General features: G+C 41.2%; 2 protein-coding genes across 8 annotated transcripts in view; both read right to left on the bottom strand.

The window, feature by feature from the left end:
• Positions 1 to 1,588: 1,588 nt before the first annotated feature.
• rab1ba (zRAB1B, member RAS oncogene family a) lies at positions 1,589 to 13,656 on the bottom strand. Its single transcript, XM_017427058.3, has 6 exons — positions 13,332 to 13,656; positions 9,445 to 9,517; positions 9,209 to 9,304; positions 8,011 to 8,106; positions 7,705 to 7,836; positions 1,589 to 6,374 (listed from the first exon to the last, which is right to left on the bottom strand). Exons 1-6 carry the CDS (start codon positions 13,343 to 13,345, stop codon positions 6,180 to 6,182), a joined length of 606 nt encoding a protein of 201 aa, XP_017282547.1. The 5' UTR covers positions 13,346 to 13,656; the 3' UTR covers positions 1,589 to 6,179.
• A 3,254-nt stretch (positions 13,657 to 16,910) lies between these two features.
• ehbp1l1a (EH domain binding protein 1-like 1a) overlaps positions 16,911 to 22,302 on the bottom strand; it is a 35,333-nt gene continuing 29,941 nt past the window's right edge. For all 7 annotated transcript variants that reach the window (XM_017427039.3, XM_017427037.3, XM_037976536.1 and 4 more), the window contains 4 exons: positions 22,053 to 22,152; positions 21,193 to 21,266; positions 19,261 to 19,375; positions 16,911 to 17,907 (listed from right to left, as the gene is read on the bottom strand). In XM_017427039.3, the coding sequence (XP_017282528.1) occupies positions 17,811 to 17,907; positions 19,261 to 19,375; positions 21,193 to 21,266; positions 22,053 to 22,152 (386 nt within the window). In that variant the 3' untranslated portion in view covers positions 16,911 to 17,810. The remainder of the gene's footprint in view (positions 17,908 to 19,260; positions 19,376 to 21,192; positions 21,267 to 22,052; positions 22,153 to 22,302) is intronic.

The raw sequence follows: 22,302 nt of genomic DNA on the forward strand, positions 1-22,302 counted from the left end.
AATAGCCGATATTGGAGGTGTGTATTTTATTTTTTTAACAAAAGTGCAATTCATCAAATGCTGCAAATTTTTATATTTTTGGTCCCCTGGCTACAATGTTGCTGTAATATTTATAACTCTGTGCCTGCAGCGCCCCCGTCGTGCTAAAAATAACTCAAGGTCATCAGCAGCCCCGTGCATCTCTACAGGAGGAGGAACAGAGTGCCTCTTCCAGCCCTCACCCTGTTCAAAAAGCTCCATCCCAGCTGTTTGATATACTGCAGCTCACATACGTGGAGAGGTGAACGGGAGCTGCAGCATGTCACGTATCTTTGACCTGCTCTGCCCCACATTCTACTTCACATTCATTTGCTCTCGTTAAGAGAGGGGCAGCAGGAAACTCAAGGATATCTGCAGACGTGAACGACTGAAAGCTGCATTGGCGGAAATCCCAGGGGGGGCTTGAGGGGTCCGGACTCCCTCAGTTTTGGGGAAAAAAATAGAGATTGTTCCCCCCCTAATAAATTATTTGAGGAAACCATACTTTTAAGCAACATAATATTAAAAGCAGGAAGCATATTTATATTTAGGAAGCTAGCTGTTTGATAGACACTTGCTTCAGCTAAAGAAACGTGAAAATACCGCAGACCGTTTAGTTAGGCCGTTAGGCTACGATATCGTTTGAGAAATGGCTCCAAATGCACTTGAAAATAAGAACTGATGGAATGAATGAAGAGGAGTCTGATGTTTGGGCGGCATCGATAAATCTGAAAAACTATCGGAGTAAACTTTTTCAGACTGCACCATTTGATACATTTCAGTTTATGTTTATGTTGGATTTCATACAGTCTGTCGCAGGAGTACCTTTAAAGATGGCAACCTGTTTTCATGTAGTTAAGATTTCATTTCCCTAGTCTAACAAAACATTAATATCATTGAGTTTTCTAAATGTCCAGTTTTGAAATGATCCCTGCTCCCTGGAATGGGAAGTGAAACATCTTCAAACACAGAATACAAGTTTGTTTTTATATTGTTTTCAATTTTTTTTTGCATTTGTTTGTCCTGGATGACTGAGAATCTTCAGTCCTGGTCCTGGACGGCCTCTATCCTGCAGGTTTTAGATGTTTCCCTGCTCTTCATCAAGTCTTCGAGTTCTGCAGAAGCCTGTGAATCACTCAATCATTCGAGGCAGGTGTGTTAAAGCAGAGAAACACCTAAAACCTGCAGGATGGTGGCCCTGCAGGACCAGGATTGGACAAAAGGACACCATCACGCTGCTGAGAACGCGCAGCTTATTTTCTGAGTCAAGTAACTTTACTCATCTGAAAGTGATTGTCAAAGAAAACACTATCAGTCCATTTAAGGGATTCATTGTTGGTTTGCTTTATTAAACTCTGTGTTAAAAGTCCTGTGTAAGACATCAAACATGGAGAGTAGAGGATAACTGATACAACTATCCAACCTCAGGCTCTTCACATCCTTTACATGAAATAAACCGTTTCTGTTATAACTTAAATCCACGTTTAGCAGTGACATTTAACAGCTGCTCTCCTCCAGCACCCGTCAGAATATCACGCACACAAAAAGAAGAGAAAAATGTCAGACCAGCTCTCTGGTTGGTGATATTTTTATTAATTTTATTACATATATATTTATAATATGTACATAAAAATACATGATCAAAATCAAACCAAGAAGAAGCCAAACAGAAAAAGTGACGTGCCAACTTTTGCCTGGTGCTCATTTCTTTATTTTATTTTTTTAAAGAAACACCATCTAACCAGCGCCTTCGCCAACTTTCAGCTATTAAAAAGCAAAGACCAAGTGTGCAAACAATGAGTAACATACACATGTTAAGCGAAACTAAAAAGGACAAACCCAAAAGCAAATCACATTCCTGAACCAACGCTCCACCCCGATCAGTGTCCCCTCACACTACAGACTACACAGAACACTACACAATTCAGTGAATCCACTAAAACCAGCCGCCATAATAAAGGCCTGCTGAAAAAAAAAGAAAAGTAAGAATTTGTAATGAAGCCCTGGAACATCCTTGTGTGTGTTAGAGTGCTGGGTTTTATCCAGGGTCGCCTTGTTCTGCAGCTACACCAGTTAAGAGCAGCATGTCGCTGTACGAAAAGCTCTGGAGTGTGACACGCTATCCACGCACACACACAGCTGCTGCCATTCTGCCTCTCAACATCAGGCTCAATTTAATCAAAAAGAAACAGTTCCACTCCCGATCTCCAGGAGGTGCCAGTGATGGGATGTCAGTCTCTGTGTATTCATGCCCTTCGTGGCACCTCAGGTGAGTTTTTGTTTTGTTTTTAAGCACAGTGGTAAAAATGCAGAAACTGGAGAGACTGGGAGTTCATATCCGGTCAGCAAACTGAGACCAGTCAGTCCCTGAACTTCCAGAGGAAAAAAATAAATCACTGCTCACCGACACAACTACCAGAGCTCCTGCACCTCTCCTGTCTCGGGAGACTTCCCCAAACTTCTGTTTCCAGATTTCTTCATCAGTTTGAGGCCATGTTTGACACCCAAGTAAAAATGTTTACTGTATGTGTTCAGATGAAGAACAGAAACTGACAATCCTGGGGAGAAAAAAATGAATCGTTGAAGGGTCCTGATACTTGTGTGTGTCGCTCCCTGACCGCCGGGTTAACGAGAGGCAGACTGAAAGTAAGCCTGCAGGAAACGCTCACTGTGGGAAAACTATTACTCTGATTTGAAAAATTCTTGAACCGTGAGCAGCAGAAGGCTCTGCTGGTCGCACATGTGAATGTTGATGTTTCTGCTGTGTTTTATGTCGGAGATAAGTCCTGGCTGTGCACTCTGCAGGTGATTTGAGAGAAAACCTTCAAGTCTTATAGCAGTGAGACGCACACTGGCTGAAAGAAGAGAAAAATACCAACGTTTTCATGTAACATTTGTGTATGTACCACAAAAAAAAGTTGTAGGAGAAAGACAAGTTTGGTTGCAAAGGATTTCAATATTTTAGACAACTGAAAGGTCCGTGACGTCAGCTGTTAGCTGAACATCCTGTGAAAAGTCTAAAAATCAAACTTAAACTGTACTTTTTGTCAAGATTGATAAAGATAAAACAAAATATGCCAGTTGAGTCATCTAAAGTCCAACCTTCTGTGACCTGTTGACACTTTAAATAAGGTTTCTACTGCAGAGCTCCAACCAAGACTGGCTTTTCTCACGTTTCACCAAAATCCCATTAAACCCCCCCCCCACAGATTTTGTCTACGTTGTGTCGTAACACAACCAAAAGTCACGGCACACTGTTCCTAATTGAGGCCCACGTTTTGATGTGCAGTTTGCTTGCTTTACTTCAAAGCTGTGCGATGAGATACAGAACAGTTATAGGGTTGCTTTGCTGCTTATGCGTTACTAGAGGCCATTTTTGTGTTAAAATTCTTCTTTTCTTAGTTATTTTTTAATTAAATAAACCTCATCTGCGACGTGTCCATGTAAAGTTTAATTTTAAACAGCTTTAAGCCTCATTTCATGGCTCTCTGCTTTTTTTGTAGGTGAGTGAAGTTCCATATTTTCTCATCTTTCTGAAGGACCACCTCCCTAATATCTGATGTTAAGGCTGGAAAAACTCCTCATATTCAAAACAGCAGCTAACTGGCTGCCTAATGATTACACACAGAGTTGTGTTCGTGTATGTCAGTGACTCTGATTGAATCTAATGAGTTTTATAAATGAGCTCAGCTGTGTTAATGTTCTATATGTTTGAACATTTTGTTTAATCAAATTTAAGACTTCATTTGAGACATTTAAGACAACTGTGTTCAACGGGTTGGTCTGCAAATAAAAAACTACAAAAGGTAGGTCCCTAAACCATCTGCAAACATCATGAAACCTTTCCTGGCCTGAACAAAAGCTGGAGGTCACTGTATAGAAAACAGAAACAATAAAAGCAGAGCAGTAAACCCCAGCCTCCCCACCCCTCGGCCGGTCTTACAGCCTGAACAATAATGCTGACAGAATTTTTTACTGTCATATCAGAAAGTCGCTGTCTCCTGATGCATCTCGGCAGACTACTTCTATTGAAAGCTGTCAACTTAAATAAAAAAAATACCTAAAGCCACAGCTTACAGCCTTCTCTCTGGACTGCAGCTGTTGGAGGCCAGCTGGTGAACGGCGCAAGCCTAGGAGTCTCCAAAATGTCTCGTAGCGCTTGCGGGGGATCTCGGTTTCCTCGAGTGAGCCTCAGAGCCTCAGAGCCTCGCGGTCAGGATGTGAAGGTGTCTAAATTTAGGTTTTTTGTAAACTCTTGAGTGCTAAAGCTGTATTTTGACACCTGCAGGGAGCTCCTCCTCTGACAGAAAACATCCGAATGTGCAGGTCTGAAACCACGCTGCTGATAAATAATGATTAAAAATTGCTCCAAGTCATTTCTAAAGTGTACTCCAGTAGATTCAATCTACTGGAGTACACTTTAGAGGCGTTTGCCAAGGTGGGCATGATGTAGGCAACTAAAACATGGACAGTCTAGAAAAGTAGTGCCCATATTTTTCAGCTTTTGACCCACAAAATAACAGCAGAGACGTGTTTCCCTGACTATCACTGGTTAAAGTGTTCAAACTTTGCTAATAAGTGAAGAAAACAAGAATATAATGACAACCCAAACAGCCTGAACAACTGTTAGAATACATTCATCCATTTATGACTTCTGCTTTTGGGGTTTTATAACAACTATCAACAATTTACCACAAGCAATCAATTCTACATTTTAGTTGAATTTCTGGAAATCGTCTCGAGGCCCCTGACTTGGTCTTTCACGGCCCACTGTGAGGTCCCGACCCCAACTTTGGGAACCACTAGCCTATGGTACAGTTTTGCAAGTTGTGTACACAACAAAAAAAACAGTATTTTCAAAGACTGCAATGGAAAACCCGTCCATTTTCTCCCCTCTGAGTCTCCCAACAGTCAGAACCCACCTACAGCCTCTGATACAGCACACACAAGGAGCGGGACAAGCTTCCGGTTTTGCACCTTACCAAGTCTGAATAAGAAATGTCTTTACATTCTTTAATGAATGCAACGCTGCATCATCCAGTCTAAGTTAGGACACACGGTTTGCTCAAAATGGCCTCAGTAACCAGAGTTAACTTTCCTAGCTAGATCACAACTGAGCTCTCTGGGTTTCACGCTGAAACTACTCTCTAATGTCAGCAGACATTTAAGGCTATAACTCTTTACACTGGACGAGTTTATATGCAGGTTGAAACGAGTTCCACTGAAGAAGACAAGATCTGTCAGACGGACTTCCCTGGACCCCGCAACGAGAGGTTACATGGTGAGGAACACTTAGGCAGGGTTCTGATTTAAGAGTACTCACAGCCGGTGAGCGAGAGTTGGAGCGGGCCATCAGATCCAGGGAGTCAAAGTGGAATGAAGAGGAAGGTGTGTGGACGATGAGGGGACGAGGAGACGAGGGGACATGGACAAACACAAGCAGAAAAAATATAAAATATGTTCGGCCAAAATGACTTGAACCCATTTGACTATTACAGCGTGAGTGTGTGTCTGTGTGGGAAGAACCTCACTGACGCCTAAACCTTTTCCCCTGCCTCCATTCCACCTTAAATCAGCACTAAGCTCCCTCTGGCAAAAAGCACAACTTTAAAGGTGGTATGTCACTGGGCTGTGACTAGTTGGAGAACAGCATCATGTCTCAGTTTCCTCGCAGAGGCGTGCAGTTGTTCCAACATGTTCCGGCCCGTCTTAAGAGCGCTGAAGATGGATTTTAACACACAGAGACTAAATCAATAAGCTGCGTTTTTTTTAAAACTTAGCCATTCAAAATGCAGCTGCATGCTTCACTGGTGAACACTCAGAGTTTAGTGAAGCTTTAATGGAAGATTAGCCTATTTTCTCACAATTCTGAGTCGCCGCCTAGTCAGCAGCAGTGAGATACCACCTTAAGAGTCTGTTTCTGCCCACCACCTCCAGCCTTTCTCTGTTTTGGAAGATTCACAAATTAACCCTAAAGAAAGTCACAGCCCAGCGTCAACACGCCTGTCCCGCCTTCTCTGATGCCCTGATAGGATGAAATAGGTCCAAATGGGGGTAATAAGGTGGGGGAGGTTACAAGATGGAGGAATGAAGAGATGAAAGAACACAGGGGGTTAAAGGGCGGCTTCAGTAGAGGTGATGGTTGGGGGAGAGGGGGTCCTTTAACAGCAGCCTCCTCCAGACTGCCTGACGGGGGTGCTCTCGATTTTTAAGTTGGGCTTGTCCCCGCTGGCCGTGGCCCCCGGTCCCATGCGCTTCTTGATCTCGGCCGCCATGGTCATGAAAGCCTGCTCTACGTTGGTGGCGTTCTTGGCGCTCGTCTCCAAGAAGGGGATGGCCAAAGAATCAGCAAACTCCTGCCAGGAAGAGAGGAGAGGAGAATGAAACGAGCTGTGTTTTCACTCTGGTGGACTGGCAGCGGGACACAACATGTCCTTAGAGCTCGAACAGGTTCTCTACTTGGAGTCTCTTTGTCCCAGAGGTGCTTTGGTAAAGAAATATGTCCTTTAATACAAGCTGACACAACGTCTGTGCTTTGGTCACAATGATGCATCTGTTAAGTGGGTTGTGTTGTTATCGCCTGCTGCCAAAAGGTGAAGGCGGACAATAATGTTGTCTGTGTGTGTCCGTGCATCTGCCTGTTGCCAAAATATCTCATGAACGACTGCACAAATTTTAACTGAACTTGCAGAAAGTATTCATCGGATGTTACAAATGTGGACTAATTTGTTCTGACCCTTTCATTAAAGAAGGAAAAGCCCTGCAAAGGTCACAGAAATACCCTGAAATTAACAAAAGGCAAAAATGAAAAGATCCTAAAAATTCAACAAATAAAACTCAGCCAGTGTGAGCGCTGAATTATCCAATGATTGTTTCCTAATCATCCATCTTCTACTGCTTATCTGTGGTCGGGTCATGAAGGCAACAGGTCCAGAAGGGAAACCCAGACCTCCCTCTCCCCAGCGACACTTCCAGCTCCTCCTGGAGGATCCCAAAGTGTTCCCAGGAATTCTGGTTCTACTCCGGGATCTGCTCCCAGTGGGACGTGCCAGGAAAACCTCCAAAAGGAGGCGTCCTAAACAGATGCCCAAACTACCTCAGAGGAGCAGCAGTTTCCTGAAACCATCCAAAATGGTAGAAGTATATCCAATGAATACTTTCTGAGAGTTTCATTAGAATTCATCCAGTTGTTCATAAGACAAACGCAGGCACAGACAGGTGAAAACATCTGTGGCGGCTCTGCCAGCTGTTTTCTGACGGGGATTATTTCTGAGCTGCTGTAGGAACGGATCCCACTGGTTAAAGTGCAGCAGCCACACTGATTAAGAACACCTGGAATTGAAGCTCCACATCATAAAAGCTGCATTCTGAGCAGAGCTCTTATTGCTCTCTCTTTTTGGGACAGGTTTCCTGTTTGGTTTAACATTTAAACATTTGCATTCACCATGTTCACTCAGCCACACAGACATGACTGAGCTTAGATTTCTCCAACCACATGTTTTTCTTAGTTTATTTAGGTATAATTTTGCTTTAAAATAAACTATTTAAACTGCTTTTCTGCTTCCTCTCCTTATCGTTGTCATGTCCCTCGACAGCCAGGTTGTGACACATTATTGCCAGTGGACAATAAAATTTATTTTTATTACTTTCAGTTGATCACTTCCACATTGGTACTGGCCACCATACCTTGGCTGTTGTGTAATCCACTACTTTCTTTGTCGTTAGGTCACACTTGTTGCCCACCAGAAGCTTGTTGACATTTTCACTGGCATAGCGGTCGATTTCCTGAAGCCACTGTTTGACGTTGTTGTAAGATTCCTGAAAAATTACAAGAAAACAGACACAAAGAACTGAATATCTGCACTAAGATATGGACACTGTAAACTTGCTGCATTGTGTAAGTTTGGTTTAGAGGCCGAACAGTGAGCCCTGCTGTGCTGCAATCATTGGTTATGATTTGATGCTTTGATAAATAAAAACAGACCGGCTCACCTGATCCGTCACATCATAAACGACTATGATGCCGTGGGCTCCACGGTAGTAGCTGGAGGTGATGGTGCGAAACCTCTCCTGGCCTGCAGTGTCCCACTGTGACACACAGAGCAAAAAAAAAAACCATGGAGAGGGGAAAGAAAGAAGACGTTAGAAGTCTAGGAATTATTTAGGAATCCCTTAAAGCAGGGGCGTCAAACTCCAGGCCTCGAGGCTTCACTGTCCTGGAAGTTTTAGGTTTTTCTGCTCCAACACACCTGATTCAAACGGTTTAATCACCTCCTCAGCAAATCATCAAGTTCTCCAGGAGCACGGCAACAAGTCATCCATTTAAACCAGGTGTTTTAAAGCAAGAACACATCTACCGTGCCAGAGTTTATATCGTTTATGTTCAGTGGTTCATGACATGTTTTGATAACAGACAAACGCACAAACACGAGTAAATCCATCACTGCCCACCAGTTCTAGTGGTCAGGCTGTAAAAACTCTGACTGCTTCATATTTCAATAAAATTTGCAGAAAGCAATATTGGATCTACAACGAATGAACCTTTGGAGTCACCTGGATATAAATGGATATAGCGCTTTTTATTTTACAGATATTGAGCTCAAATTTGGTGTGGTAGTAGCTGAGAGTCATCTTTAACACGTACTGTGAACGATGACGTCTTTCAAAATCTTGAAATTTCTCACAATAATGTACGTAACATTTGACCAAATCCACTAAAACACATTTGTCAGCACAAGATAATCTTAGATTAAAACTCTGACATCGAGGGCGGTGGGTGATATGCATTCTTCTGAGGAATGTTGGGCTTTTAATTAGAAATGAGATCGGAAGAATTTGAGACTCAAGATTGTTATTTTGTTCGTCAAATTATTGTGCAGCTCTAATTGAGGCACAAACAAAAAGTTAATTTATTTCTAAACTAAGTGAGACAGTGCGTGAGAAAAAAAACAAACAAGAAAACGGATAAAAAACTTGTGGCTTTATTACTCTTAAAAGAGTAATAAAAATATTTCTCAATATTTGAGCACCTAGAAAACAAAAATGATCTAGAAATAACTTGTAAAATCCTAACTGACCTAAAACAGGAACATCATGACAGTGGAGAAAAAAAGCTCTCTCTTTATACAGTGTATGGAAACATCCAGTTTCATCTGTGTGTGTGTGTGTGTGTGTGTGTGAGTGAACTCACAATCTGCAGCTTGATGGTCTTGCCGTCCAGCTCAATGGTACGGATCTTAAAGTCAACTCCAATGGTGCTGATGTAGCTCTCTGTGTAGGTGTCGTCCTGCACAGGAAGCAAAGGAAAGAAAACTGCATTTATTCAGACCATCAGCAGAACACAGAAAGAAGAAAAGTTTCAACAGGAGCTGGGACATTTACACACTCAGAAGAATAAGAAGTCACGCGAGAGACACGACTACTTACTGCGAAGCGGAGAAGAAGACAAGACTTTCCAACACCAGAGTCTCCAATAAGAAGCAGCTTGAACAAATAGTCACTGAAAAAAAGAAAAAAACGTTTTAAATAACTGTGCTGATAATGTTAAATATCTGTAAAGACTGTTGGTCTCTTCCCAGTGGGACGTGCAAGAAAAAGCAACAAAAGGAGGCATCCTTATCAGATGTCCAAACCACCTCAGCTGACTCTTTTTGATGCAGAGGAGCAGCGGTTCTACTCCGAGCTCCTCACCTTATTTCAGCTGCTTGTATCAGGGATCTCGTTTTTCCAGTCATGATCCAAACCTCATGACTATAGGTGAGGGTTGGAACGTAGATGGAGAAGTAAATTGACAGATGTGAACTTTCCTTTAGCGTATTTTACATTACTGAAGAAGGAATAATTAGTAAGGTTGTGGGGGGACATCTGATGGAAGATTCTGAATCACTTTTTAAAACAGTCTTAGGTTCAGTTCTGAACTCTGTTCAGATTTGCCGTCTTCAGCTGTCCGACTGTGAACTGACAGCACCAAATCCAAGCATGAGCACTCTCAACAAGCAAGAACGTTTCCACTCAAACCACCTTCGGAGGAGTTCTGGACCCTTTTATCCACCTGTGTTTGGAAGTCTGAGCCAAGCTGTAGGACCTCCTACTGAACTCATGTGACCCTACCTGGATGTGTCAAGGTAAAAAAAAAAAAAGTGTTCAGCTGCCAGATGATTTAAGACAAATAAACAGCAAATCTATGAGAATATTCTGAAGATAATTTATTTTTGTTTGTTTCAATTTTTTTATTGTCTAAAAGTTTTAATGGAATGTTTCTTATCTCAATACTAGGACGCAGTGCGGCAAGTTTGTCTTTAATTTGCTTGTTCTGATTGTTTTTGGACCCGCTGTGGTCACAGTGTAAGCTATAACGTTCTGTCAACCACAGAACAACAGTCTGAGCAGCGGAGCTGATGTTAAATTCACAGTGAAGCTGTTAAACAGTTGAGGGCTGTCAGAGCATCGTGTTTCAGTGTGGAGGGTTTTTACAAGCTAAAGTCTTCAGTTATTGCTCTGCGAAGGTACTAATAATTGTATGTGCCTTTATTTCTTAGTTTCTCCCATATCTATTAGGTAATTAGGCTCATGAAGAGATAACTCTACAAAAATGTGACTCAAACAGCTCTGAACCTTGTTAACTTAAATATAATAATATAGTTCTGACATCTGAATGTGTCATTATTACAGATCATCAGATCTGCTGATGTCCTGTTTGTTGGTCACTGACAGCCTCTGTGTGACGTGGCTGTGTGTGTGTGTGTGTGTGAGACACACAATCTGAACAGCATCACAGTTTTACCAAACTCTAGGTTAACTTACTCTTTTCACATAACCCATATTGTGAGATACCCCCATGACTTGCATGAGTGAGGATGGAAACAACATTTACAGATGACATCTGAGGAGGCCCAGAGGAAAACCACCTGACTCACACACACACACACACACACAGAGTAAAATCCTGCGAGTCATCAGCATAATCTCAGATACAGTATCTATCCATCCATCCATCTATTCATTAGATAAGCCTTCCTGAAGCCCCATGGGGCGGTGTCAGTGATATTGTCAGTTCTTTGTGTTCAAAGCAGTTATGGCAGACACAAACAATGTGGCTAGCTTGTTAGCATCGCCTTTTTCAAGGCGATCTTTTGCACAGAACAAGATTATATTCCAACAACGGTACCGCCAACATACGCCCATCGGCAAGCACTATGCAGGGAACAAAGGGTTTGACATTTCTCTGTTTCTCAGATGTGAAGCTGGAGCAAAGACAAGGTTTAACAAAGAGGGGTCACCTGACCTTGAAACCAATGGGGATCATCCTTGTTCCATGAGGTGTCCACCTATGCAGTTTGACATTTCTATGTTACCTTGATGCAGAGTTAGAGTTTGGACAAGAAACGGTCTATAGATGGACAGACAGAGTATAATACAACCCATCTTACATATAAAAAGAACAGCTAACTCCAGCTGTGGAGATGGCAGAAAATAAAAAGGGGGTTTAAAACCTATATTTATCAATGCTACTCATGGATTCATTTTTTTTTCTTTGTTCGTTTTTTGGTCGGTTGTCAAAACTAAATTGTCCTGTTGGAGCTGCCTGCTTTATTTCACTACAGACAAATCATCAACCCGGGCTGCTGCTGGATTTGTTAATCTGATAAAAGTCAGCTCGTCTCTGCAAGCTCCGGTGAAATTAAACACTTTTGGGTCACCCGAGTGGACCTTCGGCTGGATGAGCTGCGCCACAGCCAGATCCTTGCTCATGTTAAGGCCAGAAGAGCAGATACTGGACATTTTATAAGTGTTGTTGTGTTTGTGGGCAAGCAGGACGGCATGTCCAGGGAGGAGACCTTGAGGAAAGTCGGCCCACCCTGCAGGTACCAGCAGTACCAGCAGCTGCGCTCTGACTTTAGTTGTTGCCGCCTAAGTAACTTATTTTGTGGTTTGTTCACACCGTGAAACTGTACACGTAACAATGTTAATGTTTATTTATTTTAGGTACTGGCTTCATTTTATCCTTGAGGTCACACCATGTTAACAATATTTATTACTCGTCTATTTTTCAGGTCAGTCTCGTTTATTAGCCTCCAAAGCATATATGTTTTAATTTCTGCTCTGTTTCACTGCAGCATGTTTGAGTGATTATTTCTTTCATCAGGTCAAACTATCAGACTGTAGTACCATGGAAAGAGGACCCCCAAGGGTCGATAAATCACATCTTTCAGTACAAATCCTGATCCATTCTGAATTGTCCTCTGCTTAATCTGTTTCGTTTTTATCTATATATTTATATAGGACAGTAAATTTACTCATCAATGTGTGAATGTGCTTTACAGTACAATGTCCAATGTTTTTTTCCTAACGATCTCAATGTTAAATAAATATCTTATCTGTTTAAGAAGCAAATTAGGGGTTCAGTTCCCCTGCAGGACGTGTCTTCTGTAGGCTTGGGAGAATTAATTACTCAAAGATGCTGCAGAGAAACAGAGCAAAATTTAAGACATATGTGCTTAAAACATATGTGACCCTAACCCGCCCACCCCCAAAAAGCGAAGGTGGGCGATTCATGTTTGCCCGTGTCTGTCTGTTAGCAAAATATCTCATGAACCACTGGATGACTTTAAATTATACTTTCAAAAGGTAATAATCAGATGTTCATCTACAACTGATTAACTTTTGGAAGCAACCCCATTCAAGATGGCCGCCACAGCTAATCAACATTAGATTAATAAAAATGGCTGTAACCCAGTGAATTTTACAAATATGAGGTTATAATGTGATGTGGTAGTAGCCGAAACTGACCGCCAGCACATACTCCGAGCGTGACATCTCGCGATATCGCACGAGACTTTAGGTTTGGCTACAACTGTCCTTTTTTTTAAACATAAGATGATAAAACTCTGGCATGAAAATGCGGCGGGCGACATGCACTCCTCCAGTTAACACCAGGCTTTTGTTTATTAGAAGAAATAAACCCCGTATCCGCGTTGAAGCCTCTGTGACCCGAGATAAAACTTCCGTGTGAAACTAAAACCACCGAGCAGCTGGCGAGTTCAGCTAACCCTCGGTGTAATACGAAAGTCAACAAGTCAGCAGCGGCTCCTCGAAACCATTTATCGGGTTAAAGGTTCTGCTAAATGACCAGAAAGGGCACGAAGGAGCAGGAGAAGTCGTCAGCTGACGCTTGGAGCAAACCATTTAGTGTTATTTTCACATTTAATTAAATCAGCCGCCGCTGCATCCGTCACTTATGTGTAAAACACACTTTATTTCAACACACAGAACCGGAGCTACCTTAGAAGTGAGCATTTTAAAGGAAAACTTACTACTCAGGATTCATGGTTTCACTGGGGATGTGTTTCTCTGTTGGTGAATGGACTCTTCCTTCCTACTACGGCAGAAAAAGATGACTCGGACAACAGCTCCGTGTATCTGAGACACTTCTTTAGAGGGCTAATAACCGTCTGTACTGCTGTTCTCTGCTTCTTCAGCTCTACTCTGCCTTTAGTCTAAATATATCTTCGATTTAAGAAGGCATATCTACACTAGCTCCACTTATTCGGCTCTATTTTCCTCTTTTTTCCTACCTTTCTACGCTAGCTGTTTGTTAAAGCTTCAAGCTGAGTGCGCAGGTGCGGAAGTGACGACAGATGACGTGTCGCTACCGGATGCGTTTGTGCCGGTGCGTCCTCCATTATGTAAAACGATGGTTTATGACATGTTTAAAGCCCGCTGCTGAAAGACTAAGTGGACATGACAGTTTTGATGTATTATATGTAGAGTTTGCCACCTGTTCCTTTAAATAAAGAGTCGTCCCGTATTTTAAAATAAAAAGACTCTTTACTTTTTAGGCGGATAATGCGTCTTCCAATGTGTCATGTGTCTTATTTTTAAGAAACCTGCGCAAACCTGTTCCTACACAAATGAAAAATGATGTTAAACACAGCAGTAATCTATGGTTCATTAAAACTAACAAAAAAGTTTGCTGTTTAGCTGCAGGGTTTTATTTATTTTTGTGTAGCACTTTGAGATTTTTGTTAATGAAAAGTGCGGTATAAATTGGATTGATTATTATTATTATTATTATTATTACTTAAAGTGACGAGATTTCAAACACGGACTGGAAAACTTTCATAATGCAGTGTTTTTGGTTTATTTTGGATCCCCATTAGCCTTCAGCTACTCTTCCTGGGGACCTTTTACCTCATATTAACATAATACAACATATACAAAAATATTAACATGCTAATACCCACAGGTAGAACAAGAAAGTGCAGAGAGTAAAGTTCCAATTGTATAATACAACTTCAGTTTCTTCTTGTAACTGAATGGCTGCTGAACAAGGAGAAGAAGCTGAAATTAAGTTGGTAAAACTAAAAGAAGCAGAACATGTTCAGTTGTTACATTTTTCTTCACAACTTAAGTCTTAGTAGATACGGTGTCTTGCAGCTAAATAACAACAATGTCCGCCTCACTTTGCACCCCTGTCCTCTCAGTGGTCCTCATTTCTGTTGCTGAAAGTTGGCAACCCTGTGTGTCTGTTAGCAAAGTGTCTCGTGGCTCACTGGACAAATTTGAATACAACTTTCAGAAAGTAATCACTGCATGTACCTCTACAACTGATTAACCTTTGGAGTCAACTCTATTCAAGATGGCCACCACAGCAAAGCAATCATGGCGACCACAAAGATGGCTATGATTTTACAAATACTGAGCTAAAATTCGGTTTGGTAGTAGCTGAGCATCATCCCCAACACATACTCCAAGCACTAATCATAGATCACACAAAATGTCACAGTTTTGCACAAGACTGAACATAATGTTCTTTTCAAAATTTCAAAATGTTCATGTTGGATGTTATGGAAAGTAAGATTAGTTTACAGGTCTTCTGATATGTCCTCATCAGGAAGAAACAGAATAATCATCTAGAGAACATTTGACACCAGGTCAAACTGCCCCCCAAGCATTACGTTTCTCCAGCTGAGATGAGACTGGTGGTCTTGTTCTGTGTGTCAGGGTTCCTCTCCTTCTTCTTTCCCTTCTACTCTTTTCTTATTATTCTTTATTTTTCAGGCAGACATTAAGCAACCTGCAGTTCTGGAAGTTGTCCAGCAGGTGCTGCTGTTGCCTCACACTCCCTCTGCCTCTCGTTCATGTGTCCAACTCCATTCCTCGGGGTCGCTGTCCTGCATGTTTTAGATGTGTTCTTGCTTTAAACCTGGTTTAAATGAATGACTTGTTGTCGTGCTCCTGGACAACTTGATGATTTGGCGAGGAGGTAATTAAACCGTTTGAATCAGGTGTGCTTGAGCAGAAAAACCTAAAACTTCCAGGACAGTAGAGCCTTGAGGCCTGGAGTTTGACACTTCTGCTCCAGCTGCAGGCTTACCTGTCCCTGGTGGACCTTGGTCCCACAATTCCCTGGATTTCATTACAGGTCTTCTACCATCTAGTGAGAACATTGTTGTGCTCGCAGTCATGAACTGGTTCCCCAAAGATGTCCTAAAACATTCCCTTCAAAAGAAAAAAAAAGAAGCAAGAATATTTAAAGCTCTGCAAATCTCACTTGCTTCAGTTAAGGTCAGAGTTCATGATTCAACAATAATAAAGAGATGAAGGACAAAAATGGCCTCCATGGGAGAGTTCCAAGGCCCAAACCACTGCTGAGCAAAAAGAACTCAAAGGCCTGACTCACATTTACCAAAAACATCTTCATAAACCCCAAGACTTCTGGGAAAATATTCTGTGGACTGACGAGACAAAAGTGGAACTTTTTTAGAAGGTGTGTGTCCCGTTACATCTGGAGTAAAACTAACTGCATTTCAGAAAAAGAACATAAAAAATCCACAGTCAAACATGGTGGTGGTAGTGTGATGGTCTGGGGCTGCTTTGCTGCTTCAGGACCCGGATGACTTGCTGTAATTGATGGAACCATGAATTCTGAAGGAGATTAATCCAGTCATCAGTTCCTCACCTTAAACTCAGGACCAGTTTGGGTTCTGCAGCAGCAACATTCCTCCACAGAGATGTGAAAAGACTCATTATCAGTTATTACAAACGCTTTATTAGTTTTAGGGGACAATTACTTTTCCACATAGGGCTAGGTTGGTTTGGTTAGCTTTTTCCCTTAATAGTTGAAATAACAATTTAAAACTTCACATTGTATTTACTCAGGTTAACTACATATCTTTTTTTTTTGATGATCTGAAACAAATAAGTGTGACAAAAAGGCAAAAACAGTTTTAAGGGGGTGAATAGTTTTCCACAGCACTGTATATCAGGTTTTATGGACAGGCAGAGCTGACTATCCTCGGTGTGACAATATAAATCCACGTTGTGCTTCCTAATGGCTCTGCCCAGGGGAATCATGTCTAGTAAAAACAAACCCAGAACCCTGTGGAACACCAAGCTGAACTCTGGAAGGTGTGGACGACACAATGTGAACCCAAAGAAAGTAGAAAAGATCGAATACGATTTAAACCAGTTTGAGAGATCTAACAGGATGAGAACAGAAACAAGTCTGAAGCAGTCAGGAGGTCATTTATAATCGCTGTGATTTGCTCTAAAACCGGACTGGAATTCTTCGCACAAATCCCTGTCAACCAAGTGGGTGGACAACTGCTGTAAAATAACTTGTTCTACACTTTTTTTTAGAGGTAGAAGGGAGGTTAGAGATACTAAAATGTTGAGATTACGAGTGGGCTTTTTGATGAACGGAGTGATGACGGCTGACCTAAAAGCCTGTGGTTTATAACCAGCTAAAAGAGATTAATTTGATCAAGAAGGGAAGTTAAAACAAAAGGTAAATATCCTTTAAAAGTCCATTTAGGATAAGGTCCAGCAGACATGTAGAAAGCCAGCACTTCACTTTGTTTTGCAAAAGTAAAGAAAAACTACACAACATATGAAGGTAATCAATTTTTTTAGTATTTCCAAACTTACAGTTCACATTTAACATTAAAGCCACACAAACACACACACACACACAAAGAATCATTTCCAACAGCAAATATTTTCAGAAAACCTTAACAAACCCACAAAAGTGGTACTCAAAAGTGGAAAACAGCAACTACGTAAAAACTGCGAGCATTTACATAAAACATTAAAACCTTTACACAACATTCTTGTTTTAAAGGAAAACACAATTAAAAAAAAACATTTCAGATCAGACAATATGGAGGCTGATCACTAACTTTGGACAAATAAAAAGTAAATAAATCTTTCTCGTCGAATGTTAAACTCTGTGCTGGAGCGCTCTCTCACACAAAAAAACGTTCACATTTAAAGTTTTAGCGTGCTGCTCAGAGAGGTGAATGAGATGCATCATTCAGTGGCACTGAACACAAAGCTTGCATAGTGAGGCTGATACGTTTCCTTTAAAATAGTAACAAAGCAGAAGACAGATCCAGATACTCTCATATTTGTGCTTAAATAAAAGAAAAACTTAAAATTGACCTAACGAATAAAAGCATAAACTGTTTTTTATGTCCTTAAATTTCATTTCCTGAAACATAGTAAACCCAAGTATGTTTAGTTAAATAAGTTTACTGTTTAAACTGTGTTTTTAGTTATATTGTAACAGAATCCTCTGAGGCTGGAGTTTATTTTGGATATTTTTTAGAGCTTATATATAGTTAGCTGATAGTTCTACTTTAACGTTGGATTAATGGAGAGTCGGCTCGACACACATTGTCCTGTGTTTAAGTACAAGGCTGGGATCAGGTGTGTCGTCTTCACTCTGCCTCGTCCTGGTTTTTGTCTGGAACCATTTTCTCCTGGAGGTCTGGCTCAGCGGGTTGACGGCGTCACTGCATGAGGCACTTCTCACTTTTCTGCTGGTTAGCGTACTTCCTCCTCCGCTGCTCGAGCCCTCGATTCAGGCGCTCATCCTCCTCCAGAGCTCTGGGAAGAAGAAGAAGAAGAAGAATCACATTCGGTTTGCCGATTAGATCCATGTATGGTCTGAACACAGAGACATTCGACTATGGCTGCTGTAAATTTATTTATTAAAGGTGTCAACACCTTTAATAAGCACTGAAGTGCTTTTAGCTCTTATTACGGACTTAAATTTGTTTGAAATAAAACATGTTATTGTACACCAAAACGTGCGTCCCGATCAGGAATAATGCGTTTTGACTTGTGGTAGAGGTGTGCCGCACAACGTGGACAAAATGATCAGAAAAACAGAAAAAAACAAAGCAGTGGAGATTAATGGGATTTTGGTTCAGAGAGCATCACTCAGATTAAACATGTCACAGAAAGTTGGACTTTACATTTATTTACAATTATTACAAAGTTATGTTGGAATTTTGGAAAGTAGCTGCATCAGAAACCCTCAATGTTTTTTTTTCCAGAAACTTGCTAATATTTCTTTATGAAAAATCTCTAACACAGGGGTAGGCAACCCTGGTCCTGGAGGGCCACTATCCTGCAGGTTTTCCTTGTTCCTCTGCTCCAACACACCTGATTTGAATCAATGGGTGATTAACAGGCTCCTGCAGAACATGAAGAGGTAATTTAACCACTGAATCAGGTGTGTTGGAGCAAAGAAACAAGTAAAACATGCAGGATAGTGGCTCTCCAGGACCAGGATTGCACACCTCTGCTCTAAACCAATCTAAAACTGTGGTATCCAGTCCTGGTCCTGGAGGGCCACTATCCTGCAGGTTTTAGATGTTTCTCTGATTTAACACATCTGATTTAAAAGACTGAGTGATTAACAGGCTTCTGAAGGACTTAGAGACCTGCTGAAGAGCAGGGAAACAACTAAGACATGCAGGATAGTGACCCTCCAGGACCAGGGTTGGACGCCACTGATCTAAACTAATATATATATATATATATAGTTTTTTTTTTTTAAAGGCTTACTATTTAGTCATAAATACTGAAAACATTTGTGAACACAGCACACTGAACTCAGACCCTGTGTGTAAGTAATCTATTAACTGCATGATACACTGACATTGTATGTGTGCGTGTGTGTTATCATTTTAGAACCTTTTCTGGTATATTCTCCTACCTTGTTAGAACCGGTCGTCCTCATTGGGACGACCATCATTTTAGAGTTAGAGGTTAGGTTTAGGGCTAAGGTGTGAACTGAGTTTAGGTTAAGGTTAGGGTTAGAGGTAGACATGTACTAGTAATGGTTAGGTTTGGGATTAGATTTATGGTTAGGCTACAGAAATGAATGGAAGTTAACACAACGTCCTGACAAGGATAGAGACATGAACTTGTGTGTTTGTGTGGGTACATTACCCTCTTTCCTTGGCGTCCATACTGTGGACCAGCTCGTCTCTCTGGTTGACCAGAGACACCAACTCCTGAAGCAGCAGATGCTGTCTGTGACTAGGAATCCGCATCTTCTGACGCTCTGTGGGACAGCACGTCAGGAAGAAACCAAAGGAGCAGAAGTGAGGCAGGGCAAAATGAAAGCAGCAAATGGTACACTGCAGGTAAAAATGACCGAGGATTTCTTCTGTTCTCTAATGGGTTTTAGCGTAGAGCCGGTTTTCTGTTGCTGGGATGCCTGACTGTCAATAAACATATTTACAGACAACTGCAGTTCTTTGAACCCAATCGTGACCCGTGAAGGAATCAACAGGTTTCTGACAAGAACTGTGAGTTTAATGTGAAAACAATTTATTTCTCCATAGAGGAGCTTTAAGTAGAGCAGCTGCTTCCCTTTCCTCCAGTTTGTCCACGTTCTAAAGGGCTAGTCTGGTCATTTTTGAAGTGACGTTCTATCTAATAGTCATCAGTAGTTATTAGTCGTGACATCAGTCTTAGAGCATCGAGAAAAGGGCCGAAGCCCTTTTTCTGGCTAAGCTAAAGACAAATTTATCCTTTTTCAGGCTGATAAAACAGCTATTTTTCAAAACCATGAACACAACACAGATACAAACAACCATTCACCCTCTCACTCACACCTAGGGACAGATGTTAGAGTTAGTAATTAATGCTTTTGGTCAGTGGGAAGAAACCGGAGTACCCGGAGTAAACCGGGTGAGAACACCCAGACTCCACACAGAAAGGGCAGGAGGTGAACCTGCAACCTTCTTGCTGTGAGGCAACAGCTTTAACCACTGCACCACAGATACTAACAACACAATCAGTTCATGCTAATAGTTTGTTAGCCTGTCAGCCACTTCTTTAATCTTCCAGCAACAGTGGGATTTGTCGCTAAAACTTTTCACATTTTTAGCACATCTGAAGCAACTCATTTTATTACGAGTCACTGAAATTAGGCGTTTCACACAAGTCAATAACAATTAACATAAAAAAACAAAAAAGTTAATAGAAGTTCAAGTGAATGAAGGTCCAAGAAATCCAGTACGTCAAATTATTGCCCAACAAACTGGCCTAATTACTCCAACAATCTATTAGAACAGGAATCAAAACCTCCAACTCTCTGATTAGAGGACAATTAGTTCAAATACATGAACTTAAAGGAGCTGTTGTCACTAAATGTTTTTAACACTGATCCTTCCGATTTTGAGAAGGAACCATCTGTCTGTAAATGTTTTAACAGAAGAGTTTTAAATTACTTTATTTATGACGATGTCAACGTTTCTGATTTCCGTGAATGTTCTGTCATTTCTGCGTGCTGCTGCCAGTCTTGGCCAAGATTCTCTTGTAAAAGAGATTTTTAATCTCAATGGGATTTTCCTGGTGATATAAAGGTTAAATAAAATTGATAAAATAGAGTAAAGGTAAATGCTTTAACATCTTTTAGTATTTTTCACACCAGCTCACATAGTTTAAAGCCGAAATTTCATGAACAGGACTTTGGTGGGTTTCTTTGTCCCAATGTGTAAAACTGCCAATAAATGTCAGCTCCAGATATGTTCTCTTTCACAAGAGGAGGAGCAGATATGGTTCTTTTTGTTGTAAAGGCTGCCTGCTTTAAGAGGACCCAAACACAGGACAGAGAAGGCACATGGCAGGTGATGACTTAGCTAATTATTATTATTATTTAATGCTGCAGGGTCAAGTAATCCGAAACCAAAATCCAGAGTGGAAAACTGGGCGAGTCAAGGAGCTGAACTGGTTACTGGATGCTGTTCTGAACATGGACAGTTAAAGCAAATATCAAATACAGCCAATAAACACCAAAAATATGTGAAAAGGATGCTCCATGTAACACTGGCTGTTCTGCTGCTGTGTTGCTGTTAGGAGAGAAAGAGCTACCTTCAGTCGCCATCAAGTCTCTCAGCTCTTTGGTTAACAGCTCAAATCTTCTCTCCAGATCTTGTTCTTCCAGCCTGTCAACAACAAAACATGCATCACCTACAAAACCAAGCTTACCAACGGAGATGTCCTGCATTGTAAAGTCTTACTGTTCATCAGAGTTTACTAAAATCTATAAGATCAAAGGTGAAGAGCTAGATGTCACTATGCTGGCACCTGTAAACTAATATATCCCATTTGGACTTCAGAGGTGCTTTCTTGGATGGGATTTCCCACCAAGAAAATGTCAGAGCTGACTTTATAGTTATAGTATGATATTCGTTTGGCTTCCAACAATACTCTGATGAACCTCACTGTCAAGACAGATGTTTTTGCCTGTGTCTGCGAGTGTGTTTGTGTTTATGTTACAAAAATATGTCTGAAACCACTGGACAAAAATTAATGGTATTTGCAGACAGTAATCACTGGTTGTACATCTACAACTGATTGACCTTCTTACTCAATCTTATTCAAGATGGCTGCCACAGCTGAACCACATCAGCCAAAAACAAAAATGGCTATAACTTAGTCAGTGTTACAGATACTGAACTAAAATTTGGTGTGTTAGTAGCTGAGAGTCATTGACAACACATAGTTTGAGTGCGACATCTCACGGCAACACAGAGTTGTCCATAACGTTATTTTTAAGGTTTGACCAAAACAACTCTGTCATTTCTCAACATAAGATGACCTTAGTCTAAAACTCTGGCGGGCAATATGCATTCCTTCAAGGAGTGCTAAGCCTTTAGTTTTGTTGAATGAACCTCATAGTGCAATCAAAATTATCAGTTAATATTAACATTCAACACAAAGTGACTTACAAGAGCTGCAAGTGGTCCTGCCTCCGGATTAAAGCATTCTTCTTGTTGACCAGGGTGAACCACTCCTGAATCAACCTCTCCTCCCCTTCTTTGTCACTGCCTGCAGAAACAAAGTGCGTTCCCATCACCTGTCTGCTCTTTTTATCTGTGGTAGAGAAGTTTTATCCCCCGGCCCCCTCACTGGACAGGGCACTGAACCCCACCCTGTCCTGGATCTGCACATTAATTCTGATTATGAATGACATGAAAT

This window comes from Kryptolebias marmoratus, linkage group LG7 (assembly GCF_001649575.2).
Source record: "Kryptolebias marmoratus isolate JLee-2015 linkage group LG7, ASM164957v2, whole genome shotgun sequence".
NCBI lineage: Eukaryota > Metazoa > Chordata > Actinopteri > Cyprinodontiformes > Rivulidae > Kryptolebias > Kryptolebias marmoratus.